The sequence below is a fragment of the Ranitomeya imitator genome, chromosome 2 (assembly GCF_032444005.1).
Source record: "Ranitomeya imitator isolate aRanImi1 chromosome 2, aRanImi1.pri, whole genome shotgun sequence".
NCBI classification, from domain to species: domain Eukaryota; kingdom Metazoa; phylum Chordata; class Amphibia; order Anura; family Dendrobatidae; genus Ranitomeya; species Ranitomeya imitator.
In genome coordinates, this window is record NC_091283.1 from 444,412,868 (window position 1) to 444,437,515 (window position 24,648).

Below are 24,648 nucleotides of genomic sequence, written 5' to 3' on the forward strand. Positions count from 1 at the left end.
GTGATGGGTCCTGGTAGCTCTTATAGCCAAACATTGAAGTTACTGCTCAATTTTGCCAACCAAGAATGTGTTCTATAATATATATATATATATATATATATATATATATATATATATATATATACACACACATATATATAGATAGATATATATATATATATATATATATTTTAAATAGGAGTCCAGATATAGCCCAATTGGTGGTAGAGTTAAAATCTCCAGCAGGCCCTGCTGAAAGAAAAAAAAAATATTTCCCTTCCCACCGTCCTCTGTTAACGTGTCCTGATTAGTTTGAAAAATTAATACAAATACATATAAAAAAAATTGATGTTATAACCATTTTTGGAAAATTAGATCTATAGTAGCCATCAAAACATAAAAAAAAATATAAGAAATAAATGCCTACAAGTCCCAGCATGTTGGTGAACATTTTGCACAAGCCTGCAATATGGTTTTGCGTTGTTCTGTTGCAAGCACAATGGTAGACATTGACACAACGCCAAGTGGCTGCCGGCGAGCTGAGCATTGGCATTGTACAGGAACGATATGTTTCCTGTCAATCTGTTAAGACCTTTAAGGAAAAGAAAAACAGAATTGTGTAACAGAAGCTCTTAAATAAGAATATCTTTTTTTCCAATTAAGATTAGGAATTTGGCCCAATTACTGCTTCTGGTCTAATAGGGAATGTATCAGCAGTACTGGATGGGTCGGGTCTGAATGTGATGTAGTTTTAAATGTACAATTCTTTTCTTTTTTTTTTTAGTTTTCTTAAACTTTGCGTTCTCGGCAAAAGAGAAATTGCACATAAAGTACTGTCCCTTTAAAAAAAAAGCAGGCACAGGCAAAGAGAGAAGACTATGCATTGATGTAAGCACCATGGGGACTAGGTCCAAAAATAGTGCAGACAAAAAGAAGCGGACCTGCCAAATACAGCCAATCAGATCAGAACTTTCCTAGTGAATAGGCCACATCCTATGTTTTTGGTCACAATCTGACTGCCTTTATTGACCTTAGGGGGGACAGAAGCAGAGTTTAAAGGGATTTTCACCTATCATGCAAATTTTCAAAAACTGGTTGACTTTCAAAAACAAGTTTTTATCAAGAACGGGCATTTAAAACGACACAAACCTAGAGGTAAGTTGATAAGTTACCAGGAAAACCCTTCAAATGTGCCATGTGCTACATCCGCGAAATTAAACATTTTTTGCTTCATAAAGCCAAAATCTTCCAATCCAAGACTTCACCAATCCAAATCTGTGAAAAAAATAAGTGCTGTAATTTTTTTTTAATTATTTTAATTTGGGGGGTTTAGAACATAGTTGACCAATGCAGCACATAACTTTCTTTTTTTATTTTTCCATATTTTTTTTCTTTTTTTTCAGTTTTGTATTTCTTTGTGGTAGACATGATACATTGTTGTTAACACAAGGACTGCTATAGTCATATCAAAAAATAGTGCAATTTTTTTTACATTTATATAAATAACTCTAGTCCCCGCTTTTTTTTACTTTTTTTTTTTTTTTTTTCAAACACTCTTTCAGAGTTGGCACTCAACAAATCGACCCATTCCCCCGAAAAAAAAAATGTTTCTCCATTTTTTTTTTTTAACATCCACTTTCTGACAAACAAAACATCCCAAAATGTAAAGGCCCTTTTCAAATACAAAAATACTTCCCCATCACTCATACTCTTTTTCTCTTAATTCTCATATATATTTAGATATTGCAAGTCTTTTTTCTTTTTTTTTCTTTAACAAAAAGTTTTGTGCAAATATTTCAGGATTTTGTTTCCTTTTCTTTAACATTAAGTGAGATACTTAAAAAAAAAATTACATTATATATATATATATAGATATAAGGTGATGAGGGGTATATAGGTAAGCACTCACGCAGGCTAGTCAACTTCGAAAAGGGCAACTGTGTAAGGGGAATCCAAGACACAGCGAAACATATAAACAGGATTGCAAGCTTCCTCGGCTTGTGCATTCAAACCAGACAAAACAACTAAATATTTATACAGGAAGAAGGTGAAGAGGCCGGGAGGGTTTTCTTGCTTAACATTTATTCGCTCCCTCCTCCCCGTCGTCTTCTTTAAAAGTTTTTGCCACTGCAATCTGTTGGTCATCAGAAAGGCACGCAACCATATTGCGACCCGGCTGACAACGAAACGGGCCGGCTTAGAAGTGCAGCGTTTACGGATTTCCACTTTTTTTTTGCCAATCAGTTCTGTGTTTTTTGATCCTAAAACGGCTGTCCTTTTTGTTTGTCCTTGTCTTTGCTCCGTGCAACTGTGCTGTCGAGAACATTACTTTGCAAGTGAAGTCTGCTGCTTTCTAATATTGAGGGAGTGCCCATGTTTTGTTGATGCTGGTAAAATGAGGACCCAGGGTAATGACCTATGACTTCACTATAAGTTGGCGGTGGACCTTCCATTCTCCCGTTGCTGCTGTAAGAGGTGGCGCTCACTCCGGAGTTGCTGCTCGGGGGACATGGTCCTCCGTAGACCGAACTATCAATTAAGTCACTATCAAAGATGGTGCGGTTTGGAGGCGCCCGCACACTCTCTCGATTCAGTTCCATCTGTTGTTCAGGGTCACGGAGCTGCAAAGTGCAAGGTCCTTGGTACGGCGGTGGCTCCTCTCCGTCTGATAAAGAAATGGTGGGCGGGAGGTCAATCTGGTGCTGAATATAGGGATAGGTGGGCTGGAAGCGGTTGAAGCGATCTCTTTGGAGGAAAGGTGGGATGCTGAGTCTGTCTGAGGGTCTTGGTGTGTAAATGTGCTGTAGGGGGCAACAAATGAAAGAATGTAAATATTAAAAAAATTCAATATAATGGTGCTTGTACATTAATATCATGGGTTCAATTTGCATGCTCCTTTAAGAACTATGAACTGACACTTCAACATAAAAAAAGATAAATATTTCTTTTAATAACGTAAAGACCTTGACACATCAAATCTCAAAATATCTTCACATCCTCACCAAAGTAAAAAAAAAAAAAAAAAAACATGGAAAAAAAGCTGCAGGCACTCGATCTTACCCTTTTTGCAATCAAATCCTTACAATATTCAGGTTGTATGACCATTGGTCAATGAAAGCAGTCAAAATGCATCTGATTTGCCATCTTACCTCTGCCACCCCGTTTCCCGATACTGTGCTCTCTGAAGGCCACAGGCTTCCTTCCTATATCAGACAAAGAAAAAAATACCAATCATAACTATTGGCTTGAGGTCTTGTAGAGCGTTTTGAGCAATAAGATTGGGATTTTATGCATAATGTCAGTATAGAGGAGAGGGTCTCTTAAGAATTCTTTTAACTTCCTGACTTGAATAGGCATTAAGAAAATTCACCCCAATCCTTTATGAACTTTCAGATTTTTTGTTTCACATAAGGTCAGCCCCTTCGCCAAAGGCAGCCTACAGTTTGACTAAGATGATTAGACTCCTGAGCTCCGACATATCCATTCCCTTTATCAGCTTGGAGGAATAGTCGGGATTTTGTATGGGGAAATGGGGTGGGGATAAATAGTAGGTTAAAATATATTTGTGTAAGCTGGAATTTTAAATTGTCACTCCGAAAAGTATTAGCCAGAAACGCTTTTTTTTTTTTTTTTAAGCATTTGATACAGCGGTCTTCAACCGGCATGTGGAGAGCTAAGGCAGTAATTGTAATCCCACTAATACTGGTATCCAACTTCATTCAGGAAAACGTCGCATCTGACGCATTTTAATTAATGTAAAATATCTTTGATTATTAGCGGGAATGAGGAAATTGGCACCAGATAGATATAGATATATACAGTATAGACCAAAAGTTTGGACACACCTTCTCATTTAAAGATTTTTCTGTATTTTCATGGCTATGAAAATTGTACATTCACACTGAAGGCATCAAAACTATGAATTAACACATGTGGAATTATATACTTAACAAAAAAGTGTGAAACAACTGAAATTATGTTTTATAATCTAGGATCTTCAAAGTAGCCACCTTTTGCTTTGATGACTGCTTTGCACACTCTTGGCATTCTCTTGATGAGCTTCAAGAGGTAGTCCCCGGAAATGGTTTTCACTTCATAAGTGTGCCCTGTCAGGTTTAATAAGTGGGATTTCTTGCCTTATAAATGGGGTTGGGGCCATCAGTTGTGTTGTGCAGAAGTCTGGTGGATACACAGCTGATAGTCCTACTGAATAGAGTCTTAGCTGCTTTTTTCTTGCCATAATACAAATTCTAAGTAAAGAAATACGAGTGGCCATCATTACTTTGAGAAATGAAGGTCAGTCAGTCTGAAAAATTGAGAAAACTTTGAAAGTGTCCCCAAGTGCATTGGTAAAAACCATCAAGCGCTACAAAGAAACTGGCTCACATGAGGACCGCCCCAGAAAAGGAAGACCAAGAGTCCCCTCTGCTTCTGAGGATAAGTTTATCCAAGTCAGCAGCCTCAGAAATCGCAAGTTAACAGCAGCTCAGATTAGAGACCAGGTCAATGCCACACAGAGTTCTAGCAGTAGACACATCTCTACAACAACTGTTAAGAGGAGACTTTGTGCAGCAGGCCTTCATGGTAAAATAGCTGCTAGGAAACCACTGCTAAGGACAGGCAACAAGCAGAACAGACTTGTTTGGGCTAAAGAACACAAGGAATGGACATTAAATCAGTGGAAATCTGTGCTTTGGTCTGATGAGTCCAAATTTGAGATCTTTGGTTCCAACCACCGTGTCTTTGTGCGACACAGAAAAGGTGAACAGATGGACTTTACATGCCTGGTTCCCACCGTGAAGCATGGAGGAGGTGGTGTGATGGTGTGGGGGTGCTTTGCTGGTGACACTGTTGGGGATCTATTTAAAATTGAAGGCATACAGAACCAGCATGACTACAACAGCATCTTGCAGCAGCATGCTATTCCATCTGTTTGCGTTTAGTTGGACCATCATTTATTTTTCAACAGGACAATGACCCCAAACACACCTCCAGGCTGTGTAAGGGCTATTTGACCAAGAAGGAGAGTGATGAGGTGCTATGCCAGATGACCTGGCCTCCACAGTCACCAGACCAGAACCCAATCGAGAAGGTTTGGGGTGAGCTGGACCGCAGAGTGAAGGCAAAAGGGCCAACAAGTGCTAAGCATCTCTGGGAACTCCTTCAAGATTGTGGAAGACCATTGCCGATGACTACCTCTTGAAGCTTATCAAGAGAATGCCAAGAGTGTGCAAACCTGTCATCAAAGCAAAATGTGGCTACTTTGAAGAACCTAGAATATAAGACATAATTTCAGTTATTTCACACTTTTTTGTTAAGTATATAATTCCATATAAACTAGGGTGCATCCTTTTGTCAGAAATAAACCAGAAGTGGCAAGAAGTTGTCAAACATCAACGATGACCCTATGAGTAGGGTCCATGATCAACCTCCTAGGGCTCATTTGTTCTATGGACCTACGAGATGGTCAAATATTCAGGGATGTCAGGCAATCCCTCCATGTGTTGCGCCTGTCGAACAGTCGCAGGACATGCAGCCGTGGGGACTCGAACATATTATTCGAGTACGCCGAAGACAATAGGTTAGCACCCGAGAATGCTCTTAAAAAAAACACTAACTTGCTCATCACTAGTCTTCACCTCTTCTTTTTTGGAAAGGGTTAGGGGCAGCATTGCTGGAGCTCTCAACCATGGTTCTCAAGGATTAATTTTATATAGATGTACAAAATCTTTTCAATTCTCTTCCAGGCAACCCTGGGCAATTTAAAGTCATCTTTGTTAAATAAGGCTATGTACACACACAGTTTTTCAAGCAGAACATGAGCAGAAACTCTTCAAATCCTCCTCCAATTCACAAAATTACATCTTCAAATTGAGTTTCTGCTCTGAAAACTCAGCAAAAAAATCTTTGTGTGCAAACAGCCTCCATCTCAATCTCAAACAATTGTGCTCTGAAAATCAAGGTGGGAAGACTTACTGAAGACAGGTTCTCCTCCCTCCTCCTGCCTTGGCTGTGCCGGTGAATGAAGGATCGTGCAGAAAGCTTGTAGTGGTTTAGGAGACATGTGATCACTACGACCATCACCATCATCACCACGACAATGATGATTATCTGAACAAATTCCAGTTCCGCTGCAAGGAAGAGAGAAGAAACCATGAGCTGGTGGTGCTGCCATAGTTAAAACACACAAAATCACAAATAAATTACTCAGAAAACAAAAACGTTTGTTTCCAACAAGAATCACATGGACACCTTGGCTTCTGCTTGTAGAGCTTACTGGCACACTAACTGGAGTTGTCGTCCTTCCCAACACATGTATCTCCGCCGATTCACAATCTATCCTCCGCCTGTAAGGTGACCTTCATTGCATTTTGTTATAGCACCCAGACATGGAAGCTTTGCCAAACACCACAATAAAATGATACCGGAGTCTGATAAACTGGGTAATCATTAACCAATGAATGCGTAAAACAACCAAGGGGGTGATTTATAAAGCGGTGATACTCTAATCGCATAAAACCACTACATTTGGAGACTCAATGTCTGTAGCCAGAGTTGGGTCACAGATTAAAAAGACACCCATATGCTTCATAAAAAAACAAAAACATTTTCCATCTTATTATCTGCTTGTATCATTTGAGGGACAAGAATGTAGGCCAGAATATTGCCCCTGACCCTTTTAGAGCCCATTTAGACAAACTGACTGGGGCCGTTGAATGACCACCAACCAGCTCTATACACACACCAATCAGCGGTCGCTTGAAAGCCCATTTAGACAGGACAACAATGACCGTTCTGTAACCACAGAATGTACGATCAATCAAATTTCAAATATCAGTTCTCAGCAGCACATCACTTGTTATCACAGGGCGATGTGCTGCAGAGAATGATGATTTTAATGACGAAATGAACGATCTAATCACCCTAGCAATAAGATTTTTGTTGGCAGAGTGCCAGCATGTTTACACAAGCTGATGATCCAAGGGCACAGTCAGACAACGGTATAAATCGGACGTAGATTGGACCGCAATGCTCGCACTGGCATGTGGCTCTCCTGACTGGAGCGTGACAGCTTCACGCATTTCCAGTCCGTGCACTGCATTCTGATCCACGTCCAATTTATATGGCGTCTGACTGCGCCCTAACAAACGCTTGTTCCCGATTAAAGTCTCATTTACTCGAACCGATAGACACCAGAACAGCAGTGACATTAACAACTGCAAAGTTCTCATCAACAAATGTCTTGATTCATCTGGTGGGGTCATAAAATAATTTTTGCTGGCCCAACAGTGGTCCTTTCAGAAGATCACTGAAAAGACAAAAAAATAAATAAGTGGAACAGTACTATGTGTGCATTTTTTTCCAAGATGCGTTTGTTCCCATTAGTAGGTATCCCTCCCAAAATTAACCCAATATATTAAAAATATTTGGCAAATATTCATCTCTGGCGTCAAAAAACTTGCACACTTTTTTTATACAAGGATATATTTTTTTTTGCTATTAATTACCGTGAAGGAGAAGGAAACCCCTGTCATATTCAGACAGACATATTCCCGCCCTCAGCTCCCCACAAAAGTGGCAGAACCTAGTTGTGCCCTGGAATGATTAAGGATGGCCTCTGTGGCCTTACCTTGGCAGCTTCACTCTCATGAACTCGGGGAGTACATTCCAGATGTAATTGCCCTGCCCTTGTCAAGATGACCAGTGATTCACAGACTCCAGGCTGGTAGCAAAATATAGACTTCTTTAAAGCAACATGCAGTTCTCTAGAGACACAGCCCCTCCTCGACTATGAGCGAGCTCCTTGTACAGGCTCCCTGGGAGGAACCCTGGCTCTAAACCCATCAGACATGACAAGTTCTGTGCAGATCAAGCCCTGCTATCATCACACAAACAACTATCGAATATAACAGGATGGCGAATGGCCAAATTTTCTTCCTGAACATTGTAACTGACTGGAAGAATTGTTTTTCCCAGAGGCCTTCAAAAACAGTCAAACACTTTTTTGACATGTTAAAAATGCAAAACTACTATGAGTAGCAACCAAATAAAATACTTAAGGCTATGTTCTCACTGCAAGGATTTGGTGCATTTTATAATGCTACTAGATGGTGGCCCGATTCTAACGCATCGGGTATTCTAGAATATGCATGTCCACGTAGTATATTGCCCAGCCACGTAGTATATTGCCCAGCCACGTAGTATATTGCCCAGCCACGTAGTATATTGCCCAGCCACATAGTATATTGCCCAGTCACGTAGTATATTGTCCAGCCACGTAGTATATTGCCCAGTCACGTAGTATATAGCCCAGCCGTGTAGTATATTGCACAGCGACGGAGTATACAGCACAGAGCCATGTAGTATACAGACTTAAAATAAAAAATAAACATATACTCACCCTCCGTTGAAGTCCTGGCCCTGTGCGCGGTGCACACGGCAGCTTCCAGTCCCAGTGTTGGTATGGGCGCAGGACCTGTGATGACGTCGCGGTCACATGACCGTGACGTCATGGCAGGTTCTTGTCGCATACCATCCTTGCCACCGGAACCTGCCGCTTGCATGGAGCAGTCACCGGAGAGTCGCGAGGAGCGGGAAAGGCGACGGAATGTGAGTATATGATGATTTTTAATTTTTTTATTATTTTTAACATTAGATCTTTTTACTATTGAGGCTGCATAGGCAGCATCAACAGTTGGTCACATAGGGTTAATAGCAGCGTTAATGGAGTGCGTTACACTGCGGCATAAAGCGGTCCATTAGCGCTGCCATTAACCCTGTGTGAGCGCTGACTGGAGGGGAGTATGGAGCGGGCACTGACTGCGGGGAGGAAGGAGCCGCCATGTTGCTGCCGGACTGCACCCGTCGCTGATTGGTCGTGGCAATGGTCGTGGGCGTTTTGCCATGACCAATCAGCGACTTGGATTCCATGACAGACAGAGGCCACGACCAATGAATATCCATGACCGAAAGAAAGACAGACAGACAGACGCACAGAAAGACGGAAGTGACCCTTAAGACAATTATATAGTAGATGATTTTCAGCAGCATTTCTGCACCAATTACCGTAGCTATTTTAGGTTAATAAACCTTTTCTTTTGTTATTGCGTGTTTTTCTTTTTTTAAGCTTTTGCCTCTTATGGTAGTTAAAGTCTTAAATTAAAAACTAGTTTGCTTTCGAAATTTCCTGTTTGCTCACATATCACAAGTAAAGTCATCTTTATCACCCAAAAAAAAAACTGGAGTATACAGAACCTAGCCTAATACGGGTTAGAATTTGGGCAAAATCCCAAATAATTGACAAACATGATGTCATGCCAGGCAAAAATGACAATTATCACATCACGATTCTATATGGTAATTTTTACAGTATTTACTGCATCATCAAAACAGCTTAGACCTTGTGATTTTTTAGAACTTCTGGATTTTTCGTTTATATTCAACTTGTTTTTAGAGAATCAACCAGTGCAGTGCAACATACAATAGTGGATTGCCAGATCAAGATTTTTTTTGGTGGAAAAAAATGTATAGGTCACAATGCTCAGCCATCATTTTATACCTAGTTTTTGATTCTCCAGTTTCCCCGTTGAGAAGGTTTCTGGACACATTTGCTAAGTACAGCGAGTAAGAACCAGTCTAAAAAAATAGTCTACTGAGCTGCATGTAACATGACGCAACCTATGAAGGAGTCACCATCTGAACTTCTAATCTACGGTAGGTCTTCACTGAAAAAAATAAAAGCTATAAACATTTCTCTGTATGGCGTCACCAAGCAGATACAAGGACATACTCTTAGCTTAAAAGGCACTCATCAGTTTTTTTCTTTTTTAAACTTGAAACAAATAGTATATTTTTAGGACTCAGTATCTGACCGGCTTGGCAAAGGTCACGTAAGGTAAGAGTTTTGCTTACCGAACGATAATGGAGTCCCAGAAGATCGCTGTTCACCTCTTTCTTTTTATAGTTCAAGAACAATTACACCTAGGATATTTGTTTTGCAGCATGGATAAAATTGGTTCCCATGCTACGAGGCGGTGGGGACAGAGACCCATGTGGTTTGCACATTCTCACAACTGTTAAAAAACATTCAACTTAGGATGGACGACCAACCCAGATTAAATATGGGTGATGTAAAACCAGATCCATGGACGGGGAGCAAAAAAAATTAAGGAGACATGTTTTTAGATCCCTACAAGTACTTCTGATCAACACAATACAAGATTTTTTTTTCATGGACTACTTCAAGGAGGACTTATGTCTCTCTTTATATATAGATCCTAATAATATTTTGTTTCATGGAAACATGGCATAGGACGGATATCATGGACCATTTATGGCACAAAGTTTAGTATAACAAAGTCCAACCATTCAAAATTAAAAACAACAACATTTTGGGTTGGCACGACCAGACACATTTATGCTTTTGCATGTGGAAGCAGAGGTGTGTCTACATGGGTTCACCTACACCGAAAGATTAGGCATTGCTTCTAAGGAAGAAGATGGTACCTTGTTGGGTGGCAGATTAAGTTCGTAAGTATGGGCAAATGGATACTAATTTCATTGGCCCTGCCAATTTTACAGGTAGAACTAGAAAAAATGGTTCTGATGTTTTCCCAAAAAAGTAGCTCCACTCTTGTTTATAGTATTGTAATTATGCGAGTACCAGACACAATACATGGACAGCACGGTGGCTTAGTGGTTAGCACTGTTCCTTTGCTGCACTGGGGTTCTGGGTTCAGATCCCAAGGACGACATCTTCAAGGAATTTGAATGTTCTCCCCGTGTTGGGTTTCATGCTTAAATGAGGAAGATGTCTGTAAAGCAGTGTGAAAATAATGGTGCTATATAAGGGAGTAAAATAAATTAATAAAAAGGGCAAGGGTGGCACTGTTGAGCGAGGAAATTTCTACTCCTTGGCATGTGGCCACCAAGGCTAAAAGATCATCAGAAGAGATGTAAAAAAAAAAAAATAAATAAAACTCTCAGACTCTCTGACTTGTATCCACCGTGCCGCGTCATTTTTGGAATTTGGAAGGGCGACTTTAATTCAGTAAATGCAACCACCGAAGCTCTTTAGCGGCTTCCACCAAAGCGCGGGCATCTCTTCGGATGCTGCTGCTGCTGCCGCCTAAAGCAAGTGGAATTACAAACAGGCGCCCTATTAATGATAAACAGACAGACGGTCAGATGGATAGAAAGACGCTTCATAAAATATGCCATCTCATGCCGCCCCGCAGCCCTGCGGCAGCAAAGTGTAAACACTGGAATTTCGGCACTCACTCAAGCATGGGGATCAGAGAGTCTGAAATGTATAAAAATCTAATCTCGTTAGTTGCGGCTGTCTGTGAAGGGAGACGCTTGGAATTCATTGGGATTCTGGTCCGCAAGCGCTCTGCCACTGACTTTCAACTCCTGTCATACCACTTATCTCAGCCTCTAAAAGATTTAGACTCCCTCTCTCGCCTTGTTCCAAAATTCCACCCCACACCAGAAGATGATCCGAGCACAAAACGATTAGAATGATTTGTGAATAACATATATAATCAGAGCTGTACCTATTCATTTTGCCCATTTTTTTATGGAATATATATTTTTCACTGTAACTTTTTTTTTTTTTTTTTTTTACAAAAGGCAAAAAAAAATACATTCTTATTATTCAGAATTATTTCTATATCAAGTATACAAAACTAAAATTTAAAAAAAAAACGCTTTGAAAAACTCTGAAATTCATCGAGAAGAAAGGGTTAACATAGGTCATTTGGGTAAGTATCAAGCCACATTTTTGGGGGCTTGATTTTTTTAAATTTACATTTTTTTTTTTTTTTAATGAAGCCGTATGTTTTTCTTTTTCTAAAGGACTGAAGTATATTTTTGGACCGTTTGCCTGATAATTTACATGTTTATAAATTTTCCGTATTAAAATGCAATCATGGAAAATATTCGACCCATTGAGATGAAGTCCAGGCTTCGTTATGGCATTTTAAATATAAAAAAAAAAATAAAAATGAAAAATTGCAAAAACAATGACAACCATGCAGCTCGACTAGAAGGGGGGCAAGTTCAGGGTGTTCGGAGTCACAGCTATATTTATATTCCCCGGTAACACAAGTTGAAGTGTGACTCCAGCAGCCAAGCACGGGGCAGGCCCCAGCCACTTCCAGACAAACGGGAGAGCAGCTTTATTTGCATAATGTCTAGACCGTCGTAACAGCTGCTGCCTGGAGAAAACCAGTTTTCGACACACATCTCCCAGGCACCTGTAGATGCTGCCCGCCAGGTGAGAAGGACGCGGGCAGCAAAAACATTAAACAAAGCTTATCATGCTGCCAAAAAAAAAAAAAAAAGCTTACCGACCCCAAGGGCACAGGAGGCAGTAAATACCCATTGTATACTTTTTATCTAATTTTTCAGTAGTCAATTGTTCAAAAACACAGCAAGAGCTCAAAAGGCAGAAATAAGTAAGGAGGTGCGAAGGGGGGAAAAAAATAATTCTGAAAGCAAAAAATAAAAAAAAAATTCCAGGTCAGAAACAAAAGGTTATAGAAAACAATGTTGTTAAATGACACACAAAAAGACGTATTTACAAAAGATTTTACTTCTAAAAAAGATCAAAGGTAGCAATTTTACATTCATGGTAGAAGGCTTAGACAAAGTCGCCCAATATGGGGAACCTCGCAATATTTTAAAAAATTTCAGCAAACAATTTGGATTTTTATTTTTTACAGATGTCGACTGAAGATATTTATGATCTGCTGTTCACTGGGCTCAAACATTGCTTTAGGCAAGCGTAAATTTTATTTTATTTCTTAAAAAAACTTTGGGCCAATTAGCTAGTTCAGTTCTGTAAATTCAATTATAACCTCCCCAAAAGTATCAACCTGAATGTTTCCCGATATCTTAGCAATAGGAGGAAATGCTAATGAGTTATACCAATGTATGTATGCGAGTAAGGTAGCAACACCTAGATTTCTAGATACCATATGTTATCCAACCTGGAAGAAAGCCAATAGGAAACATCATTGAAAGCACGTCTGATTCATGTCCAATATTACATCCATGCTGCACCCTACTACACCTCCAAAATTATTCCAATATTACATCCATGCTGCACCCTACTACACCTCTTCATCTATTTCCATATTACCTCCATGCTGCACCCTACTACACATCTTCATCTATTCCCATATTACCTCCATGCTGCACCCTACTACACCTCTTCATCTATTTCCATATTACCTCCATACTGCACCCTACTACACCTCTTCATCTATTCCCATATTACCTCCATGCTGCACCCTACTACACCTCTTCATCTATTTCCATATTACCTCCATGCTGCACCCTACTACACCTCTTCATCTATTCCCATATTACCTCCATGCTGCACCCTACTACACCTCTTCATCTATTCCCATATTATCTCCATGCTGCACCCTACTACACCTCTTCATCTATTTCCATATTATCTCCATGCTGCACCCTACTACACCTCTTCATCTATTTCCATATTACCTCCATACTGCACCCTACTACACCTCTTCATCTATTCCCATATTATCTCCATGCTGCACCCTACTACACCTCTTCATCTATTTCCATATTACCTCCATGCTGCACCCTACTACACCTCTTCATCTATTTCCATATTACCTCCATACTGCACCCTACTACACCTCTTCATCTATTCCCATATTATCTCCATGCTGCACCCTACTACACCTCTTCATCTATTTCCATATTACCTCCATGCTGCACCCTACTACACCTCTTCATCTATTCCCATATTACCTCCATGCTGCACCCTACTACACCTCTTCATCTATTCCCATATTACCTCCATGCTGCACCCTACTACACCTCTTCATCTATTTCCATATTACCTCCATACTGCACCCTACTACACCTCTTCATCTATTCCCATATTATCTCCATGCTGCACCCTACTACACCTCTTCATCTATTTCCATATTACCTCCATGCTGCACCCTACTACACCTCTTCATCTATTTCCATATTACCTCCATACTGCACCCTACTACACCTCTTCATCTATTCCCATATTATCTCCATGCTGCACCCTACTACACCTCTTCATCTATTTCCATATTACCTCCATGCTGCACCCTACTACACCTCTTCATCTATTCCCATATTACCTCCATGCTGCACCCTACTACACCTCTTCATCTATTCCCATATTATCTCCATGCTGCACCCTACTACACCTCTTCATCTATTCCCATATTACCTCCATGCTGCACCCTACTACACCTCTTCATCTATTCCCATATTATCTCCATGCTGCACCCTACTACACCTCTTCATCTATTCCCATATTATCTCCATGCTGCACCCTACTACACCTCTTCATCTATTCCCATATTATCTCCATGCTGCACCCTACTACACCTCTTCATCTATTCCCATATTATCTCCATGCTGCACCCTACTACACCTCTTCATCTATTCCCATATTACCTTCATGCTGCACCCTACTACACCTCTTCATCTATTCCCATATTACCTCCATACTGCACCCTACTACACCTCTTCATCTATTCCCATATTATCTCCATGCTGCACCCTACTACACCTCTTCATCTATTCCCATATTACCTTCATGCTGCACCCTACTACACCTCTTCATCTATTCCCATATTACCTCCATGCTGCACCCTACTACACCTCTTCATCTATTTCCATATTACCTCCATACTGCACCCTACTACACCTCTTCATCTATTCCCATATTATCTCCATGCTGCACCCTACTACACCTCTTCATCTATTCCCATATTATCTCCATGCTGCACCCTACTACACCTCTTCATCTATTCCCATATTATCTCCATGCTGCACCCTACTACACCTCTTCATCTATTCCCATATTACCTTCATGCTGCACCCTACTACACCTCTTCATCTATTCCCATATTATCTCCATGCTGCACCCTACTACACCTCTTCATCTATTTCCATATTACCTCCATACTGCACCCTACTACACCTCTTCATCTATTCCCATATTACCTCCATGCTGCACCCTACTACACCTCTTCATCTATTCCCATATTACCTCCATGCTGCACCCTACTACACCTCTTCATCTATTCCCATATTATCTCCATGCTGCACCCTACTACACCTCTTCATCTATTCCCATATTATCTCCATGCTGCACCCTACTACACCTCTTCATCTATTCCCATATTACCTTCATGCTGCACCCTACTACACCTCTTCATCTATTCCCATATTATCTCCATGCTGCACCCTACTACACCTCTTCATCTATTTCCATATTACCTCCATACTGCACCCTACTACACCTCTTCATCTATTCCCATATTACCTCCATGCTGCACCCTACTACACCTCTTCATCTATTCCCATATTACCTCCATGCTGCACCCTACTACACCTCTTCATCTATTCCCATATTACCTCCATGCTGCACCCTACTACACCTCTTCATCTATTCCCATATTATCTCCATGCTGCACCCTACTACACCTCTTCATCTATTTCCATATTACCTCCATACTGCACCCTACTACACCTCTTCATCTATTCCCATATTATCTCCATGCTGCACCCTACTACACCTCTTCATCTATTTCCATATTACCTCCATGCTGCACCCTACTACACCTCTTCATCTATTCCCATATTACCTCCATGCTGCACCCTACTACACCTCTTCATCTATTCCCATATTATCTCCATGCTGCACCCTACTACACCTCTTTATCTATTTCCATATTACCTCCATACTGCACCCTACTACACCTCTTCATCTATTCCCATATTATCTCCATGCTGCACCCTACTACACCTCTTCATCTATTCCCATATTATCTCCATGCTGCACCCTACTACACCTCTTCATCTATTCCCATATTACCTCCATGCTGCACCCTACTACACCTCTTCATCTATTCCCATATTATCTCCATGCTGCACCCTACTACACCTCTTCATCTATTTCCATATTACCTCCATACTGCACCCTACTACACCTCTTCATCTATTCCCATATTATCTCCATGCTGCACCCTACTACACCTCTTCATCTATTCCCATATTATCTCCATGCTGCACCCTACTACACCTCTTCATCTATTTCCATATTACCTCCATACTGCACCCTACTACACCTCTTCATCTATTCCCATATTATCTCCATGCTGCACCCTACTACACCTCTTCATCTATTCCCATATTACCTCCATGCTGCACCCTACTACACCTCTTCATCTATTCCCATATTACCTCCATGCTGCACCCTACTACACCTCTTCATCTATTCCCATATTACCTCCATGCTGCACCCTACTACACCTCTTCATCTATTTCCATATTACCTCCATACTGCACCCTACTACACCTCTTCATCTATTCCCATATTATCTCCATGCTGCACCCTACTACACCTCTTCATCTATTTCCATATTACCTCCATGCTGCACCCTACTACACCTCTTCATCTATTCCCATATTACCTCCATGCTGCACCCTACTACACCTCTTCATCTATTCCCATATTACCTCCATGCTGCACCCTACTACACCTCTTCATCTATTCCCATATTACCTCCATGCTGCACCCTACTACACCTCTTCATCTATTCCCATATTACCTCCATGCTGCACCCTACTACACCTCTTCATCTATTTCCATATTACCTCCATACTGCACCCTACTACACCTCTTCATCTATTCCCATATTATCTCCATGCTGCACCCTACTACACCTCTTCATCTATTTCCATATTACCTCCATGCTGCACCCTACTACACCTCTTCATCTATTCCCATATTACCTCCATGCTGCACCCTACTACACCTCTTCATCTATTCCCATATTACCTCCATGCTGCACCCTACTACACCTCTTCATCTATTTCCATATTACCTCCATGCTGCACCCTAGTACACCTCTTCATCTATTCCCATATTACCTCCATGCTGCACCCTACTACACCTCTTCATCTATTTCCATATTACCTCCATGCTGCACCCTACTACACATCTTCATCTATTCCCATATTACCTCCATGCTGCACCCTACTACACCTCTTCATCTATTCCCATATTACCTCCATGCTGCACCCTACTACACCTCTTCATCTATTTCCATATTACCTCCATACTGCACCCTACTACACCTCTTCATCTATTCCCATATTACCTCCATACTGCACCCTACTACACCTCTTCATCTATTCCCATATTATCTCCATGCTGCACCCTACTACACCTCTTCATCTATTCCCATATTACCTCCATGCTGCACCTTTCTACACCTCTTCATCTATTTCCATATTACCTTCATGTGCACCCTACTACACATCTTCATCTATTCCCATATTATCTCCATGCTGCACCCTACTACACCTCTTCATCTATTTCCATATTACCTCCATGCTGCACCCTACTACACCTCTTCATCTATTTCCATATTACCTCCATGCTGCACCCTACACCTCTTCATCTATTCCCATATTACCTCCATGCTGCACCCTACTACACCTCTTCATCTATTCCCATATTACATCCATGCTGCACCATACCACACCTCTTCATCTATTCCCATATTACCTCCATGCTGCACCCTACTACACCTCTTCATCTATTTCCATATTACATCCATGCTGCACCCTACTACACCTCTTCATCTATTCCCATATTACCTCCATGCTGCACCCTACTACACCTCTAAAATTACTCCGATATTACATCAACGATGCACCCTACAACACCTCTTCTTCAACACAGATATTACCTCTATGTTGCACCCTACTACACATCTTCGTCTACTCCCATATTACATCCATGGTGAACCCTACAACCTCTCTAAAATTACTCTGATATTACATCCATGCTGCACCCTACTACACCTCTTCATCCATTCCCATATTACCTCCATGCTGAACCCTACGACACCTGTAAAATTACTCAGATAGTACCTCCATGCTGCACCCTACTATACCTCTTCATCCATTCCCATATCACCTCCATGCTGCACCCTACTACACCTCTTCATCTATTCCCATATTACCTCCATGCTGCACCCTACTACACCTCTTCATCTATTCCCATATTACCTCCATGCTGCACCCTACTACACCTCTTCATCTATTCCCATATTACATCCATGCTGCACCATACCACACCTCTTCATCTATTCCCATATTACATCCATGCTGCACCATACCACACCTCTTCATCTATTCCCATATTACCTCCATGCTGCACCCTACTACACCTCTAAAATTACTCCGATATTACATCCATGATGCACCCTACAACACCTCTTCTTCAACTCAGATATTACCTCTATGTTGCACCCTACTACACATCTTCGTCTACTCCCATATTACATCCATGGTGAACCCTACAACCTCTCTAAAATTACTCTGATATTACATCCATGCTGCACCCTACTACACCTCTTCATCCATTCCCATATTACCTCCATGCTGAACCCTACGACACCTGTAAAATTACTCAGATAGTACCTCCATGCTGCACCCTACTATACCTCTTCATCCATTCCCATATCACCTCCATGCTGCACCCTACTACACCTCTTCATCTATTCCCATATTACCTCCATGCTGCACCCTACTATACCTCTTCATCCATTCCCATATCACCTCCATGCTGCACCCTACTACACCTCTTCATCTATTCCCATATTACCTCCATGCTGCACCCTACTACACCTCTTCATCTATTCCCATATTACATCCATGGTGAACCCTACAACCCTTCTAAAATTACTCCGATATTACCTCCATGCTGCACCTTTCTACACCTCTTCATCTATTCCCATATTACATCCATGCTGCACCCTACTACACCTCTTCATCTATTCCCATATTATATCCATGCTGCACCCTACTACACCTCTTCATCTATTCCCATATTACATCCATGCTGCACCCTACTACACCTCTTCATCTTTTCCCATATTACCTCCATGCTGCACCCTACTACACCTCTTCATCTATTCCCATATTACCTCCATGCTGCACCCTACTACACCTCTAAAATTACTCCGATATTACATCCATGATGCACCCTACAACACCTCTTCTTCAACTCAGATATTACCTCTATGTTGCACCCTACTACACATCTTCGTCTACTCCCATATTACATCCATGGTGAACCCTACAACCTCTCTAAAATTACTCCGATATTACCTCCATGCTGCACCCTACAACACCTCTTCATCTATTCCCATATTACCTCCATGCTGCACCCTACTACACCTCTTCATCTATTCCCATATTACCTCCATGCTGCACCCTACTACACCTCTTCATCTATTCCCATATTACCTCCATACTGCACCCTACTACACCTCTTCATCTATTCCCATATTACCTCCATGCTGCACCCTACTACACATCTTCATCTATTCCCATATTACCTCCATGCTGCACCCTACTACACCTCTTCATCTATTCCCATATTACCTCCATGCTGCACCCTACAACACCTCTTCATCTATTCCCATATTACCTCCATGCTGCACCCTACTACACCTCTTCATCTATTCCCATATTGCCTCCATACTGCACCCTACTACACCTCTTCATCTATTCCCATATTACCTCCATGCTGCACCCTACTACACCTCTTCATCTATTCCCATATTACCTCCATGCTGCACCCTACTACACCTCTTCATCTATTCCCATATTACCTCCATGCTGCACCCTACTACCCCTCTTCATCTATTCCCATATTACGTGCATGCTGAACCCTACAACCCCTCTAAAATTACTCCGATATTACCTCCATGCTGCACCCTACAACACCTCTTCATCTATTCCCATATAACCTCCATGCTGCACCCTACTACACCTCTTCATCTATTCCCATATTACCTCCATACTGCACCCTACTACACCTCTTCATCTATTCCCATATTACCTCCATACTGCACCCTACTACCCCTCTTCATCTATTCCCATATTACGTGCATGCTGAACCCTACAACCCCTCTAAAATTTCTTTGATATTGCATCTATGATGCACCGTAAAACACCTCTTCGGCAACTCAGATATTACCTCCATGTTGTACCCTACTACATCTCTTCATCTTAATCATCTCAGTGTATCACGCCTTCATTACTCTACCATGCTAGAGTCTTCATGCCATCAAGGTTTGATAAGAACATGAAGTCAAAGGGCCCAATCTGTCCCATTAATGGGAAGAGCACTCACACAATCTAGAGGAATCTTAGTATCGACATAGAAGGTACCAACTTTGGAGTCCTTCCAGATTGTTGGCCTTAAAAACAATTCTGATAAAGTACTGAGCCCTCTTGTAAGAGTGATGTAGGGAATAGTCTTAAACGCCTTCCTAAGCTCAAGATGGCTGTAGGCTAAATGATCGTTCGGCCAATAGTTATCTTGCCTGACTCTATAATACAGATGAGTGCTTACTCGGCTGAGTTTGCTCTGTGAATGCCACTGTGAGACATCTCTAGTGGCAGCTTATCTCCTATAGCAATTTGGAATCAGACAAGACGGATCCTTCTCTTTCCCGACAATTTTCTGGAAAGAAAGTTGAGGGGGGAAATCCAATACACATTAGACTGTTGGCCGATCCACTCAATATTGGTGGGTTCACATAACATTAGTTTGATGTGTATGGGGACCTTTTCATCTTTTACTTATGGCCTATTTTTCATCTACACGGCTGCTGAACTTACAATGTACCTACATCGACATTCTGCAAACTTCTCTCGTGCTGCACCAATTTTATTAATGACGACTAGGCCTGCTCAAAGGATACAGTCAGGTGAAAAATAAAAGCTTTATAGTCATAATCACGTTTATTATACATCTTAAACAGGGCCTGCCACCAGGACAAAAGTGTCCAGTTTTTGATCTTCCGTTATTCCCACAGCTCTCCTGGAATTTAACTTTATTTTAATCGGCCGTACAGTTCTAGATATGGGCTTTTTAATTCAGTATTCATGATTATGGTCTTTACAAGGGTGCGTTTCGCACAGGATCCTCTGGGGCGTGTCTATGGTATGCTCTGCGTTCTTACTCTGAAAACCGCTCTCTTGGAAAGACCATAAAAATGACCTCTAAATAAAAAGGCTCATATCTCTGGAACGACCATATTTAAAGTTCAGCTAAATAGCAGAGAATTTAATAAGAGGGGCTTCCAGACACTTGAAAAGGGATCGTATAAAATCATGAAAAAGGGTTTGACGTCTATTCAAAAAGACCGCCACTCGTATTGAATCAATTGAATCGGGCTGAGCCGCAGGATCCTGGCCATTTCTCCAGCGATCAGTCCAATTATCCATTAAAAATTTCCAGATTTCTTCAGTAACAGTATTGCATACATTTAATCCCTTATGGATAACATTTCGACACATTATATATATATATATATATATATATATATATATATATATATATATATATATATATATCCTCTATGATCTCTTTACAGAGACTACGCTATGATTGTGGGTGGAAGTGTCACATCATATCAAGTTGCATAATGAAAGGCAGGAATAATTTTCTAAAGTTTTGAATTTTTATTTTTTTTTTATTATTGCCAATTAAACAAAATGCAGAAATGTATTACAGCTTCCCAGTGAGTGTGTTACAGGCACAACATGCTGCAGCAATAGTGTAAAGTACCGTACATAATTATTGTCATACACCACGGCCTGACTCACAGGTTTCTATAAGGACACCCGCCCAGACTATACACAGACGTGTAGGCAGGAGGCAACATTTTCCGTATTTCCTTGACACAAAGCAATTGACCTGCGTGGACCTTGGAGATTCCTACAAGACCAGAGAAGAGGAAAGTCTGGCTAGACTGCGACTGGTACATTGCCCTTCACCTGCCCTTGTATACATAACCTGCTGCCACGCGGGAGGTGCCAGCTTATAATGCTGCCATACAAGATTCCTGCATGTCTGGCTCTCCGCCTTCACCAGACAATATAAGATTAATGATCCACATGAGAGGATGAGATCCTTAACAGGTGCAGCCCAGATGCTCATGGCTAATTACACGGCTGACAACATCTTTTTCACATTTACTTAATATTTTTAAATTTTACTGTCTGAAGACCCCCATAATACGAGACAACGATGGGTTGACATGCTCATTGGTGGGGAAGAAAAAAAAATAAAAATCTCAGACTGCATCAGCCATGTTGGATTATTATTTTTTTTTATTTGGACATGGTCATCACCGGCTGGAAAAGTAATCCAACATACTCGATGGGCTTATAGAATAGCAAAGCTGATGGTGGTTGACTATGGCCAACTACTATCCAAGGAGTATGGGTGGGGGGCATTAAGCTCATATATGCCTACGGCTGGGGTCACAGTGCCCGCCCGTTGCGCGGCTTCTATTTGAACCCATGATGAAAGATTCAGACGTGCATCCAGAGGAGTGGTTGACTACACCTTTGGCCTTCTCTCCGGCAGTGTATGATTGTTGGTTGGACAAACTGGGTCTAGTAGAAAGATAGGATGTAAAAAGAATTTGGGGCACATTTTTGTCAAACTGGCAGGAATTTAACCATTTTCAGGGAATTGCTCTTTAAGTTAGAGGGTTTGCCCACTACTGGACAACCCCTGCTTAAAATACAAACAAATGGATACTCGCCTACCCCAGCGGTGCCGTTCCTGCAATGTTGGCGCCGCTATTCCTGATGGGTAGTGACACTTACGTCAGGTGACCACTGCAGTCGATCATTGGCTGCAGCTCATCAATATTATGATGCTGCTTTGACAAAATAATAAAGGCTCCATATGAAAGTGGATGACATGGATTAAAAAAAATATATATATATATATATATATATAAAAATGTACCAGCGCAGACATCGCCAAAAAGGTACTGCTGTGGGAGGGAAGTACCCAGAAATTTTTTTGTCTGCTTTTTTTTTAACTGGGCTCTGAAGGGGTTTATCTGTAGCAGGACAAATGTTATTTGGGAAAGCATTAAAAAAAAATAGAAAGCAGATAAAAAAAAAAAAAAAATTCAGTTTTTGTTGTAAAGGTAACGTTCTATAAAAGGCCAACAGTACCAAGACCAGTTAAAAAGCAAACGTAAAAAAAAGCTATGACAGGATTTATTTTGGATGATTCTTTGCTTTGAAAAAAATTAATATATTATCATTGATGACTACAAATTAACCCACCCAAAAAAGAAAAAAAGAACACTTTTTAAAAAAGGGTCAGTCTTCCTTTAAGCGCCCCTGTGTTTCCTTGTGATAGCGAACACTTGTTTTCCCTTTCGGAGAGGACAGAACATTCGGAGACTTCGCTATCAGACAGACAAGATTTAAAATTCCAGACAAAATGCAAATATGCAAATATTGCATTTATCTGTCTGGAACCCAAAAAAAAAAAGAAAAAAGGTTGGACTTTTTTTTTTTTTTAAAGGGACGGTGTAATGAAATTAACGGTGGAAGAGGGGGTGAGGACAACAAACAAATCCTTTGTATCTTTGCTAAAGAGGGGGAAGCTGCACAACAGACTGACATGTCATATGCTCCGTCCTGCCAGACATCTGATGTTTGTTAAGAGTCTGTGAGGAAGAGGAGGTGAAATCAGCCTCAGTGCAGGCCTCACGGTGTCAGTCACCCTCTGTGACCTGCTCAGTCACCATTCATGACGGTGCACTATATCTGCAGCGCTGCTCCCTGACAGGGGTAAAAGACACCATTTTAGATGACATGTACTTGTCTTTTTTTCAGAGTGGGGGGGAGGGTTAGGGGCATGGGAAAGCAGCTGATCCCTTCATTAAGAATTGGTGACATCACAAAAGACAAAAACCTTGACTCAGCAAGGAATACGGCTGCCAACATGGCACATTACAGAGACAAGGAGAGGATTGTTAAAATAGTCGCCTCCAACGTGCGCGTGTTTAGTCGGAGGCGGTACACCGTCCGTAGGAATAACTCTGGAATTATGGATTTGGAATTTAGGTATTCAGGTGAAGAGAAGACTAATTAATTTCTCCATCTTCTCCATTGTGTCTGAACGTGCACAGCCTGCAATCACATGTCATCCGAGTGCAGTCCGATGTTTCACATTCACCCATAGACTTGTATGGGTTCCGTGATCCAATTATCGGATGCACTCGCCACATGCTGCAATTGCTTCCTCCTGCCAAATCAGCATGAAAAAATAATCTTAGTTCTGCTCTGCCCCATAGTATAACATTGGGCCGAGTGCTATCCGATAAATCATCAGCACTTGGCCGTCTTATACGCTCGGGTTCTTAACCCTGCTGTTCTGTTGGTCAAAAATGACCGACTTTGAACTTCAATATTCTTTAAAATATTCAAGATGCGGCTCTGAAACCCGTGGCCGACCGACCCATCCTCATTTAAGTCAATCAACCACAAGTTTCAGAACCGCATCTTGAACACCCCAAAAAATACCAAAGTTCAAAATAGGTCTCCCCAGACCGAACAGAACAGCAGGGTTAAGGATAGAACGAGCGAGTGAGTGAGCGAGCGAGCGAGCGAGTATATATATATATATATATATATATATTTTTTTTTTTAAAAGATAAAACACATATACCGTATATATATATATATATATATATATATATGTATATATATATATATACGGTATATGTGTTTTATCTT

At 41.1% G+C, this 24,648-nt stretch overlaps 1 protein-coding gene across 1 annotated transcript in view; it reads right to left on the minus strand.

Moving 5' to 3' along the window:
• Positions 1-1,379: 1,379 nt before the first annotated feature.
• Positions 1,380-24,648, minus strand: part of PMEPA1 (prostate transmembrane protein, androgen induced 1) — a 62,284-nt gene continuing 39,015 nt past the window's right edge. Inside the window, exons 2-4 of the mRNA XM_069750965.1 lie at positions 5,956-6,110; positions 3,129-3,182; positions 1,380-2,780 (exon numbers count right to left, since the gene is read on the minus strand). Of these exons, the coding sequence (XP_069607066.1) occupies positions 2,241-2,780; positions 3,129-3,182; positions 5,956-6,110 (749 nt within the window). The 3' untranslated portion in view covers positions 1,380-2,240. The remainder of the gene's footprint in view (positions 2,781-3,128; positions 3,183-5,955; positions 6,111-24,648) is intronic.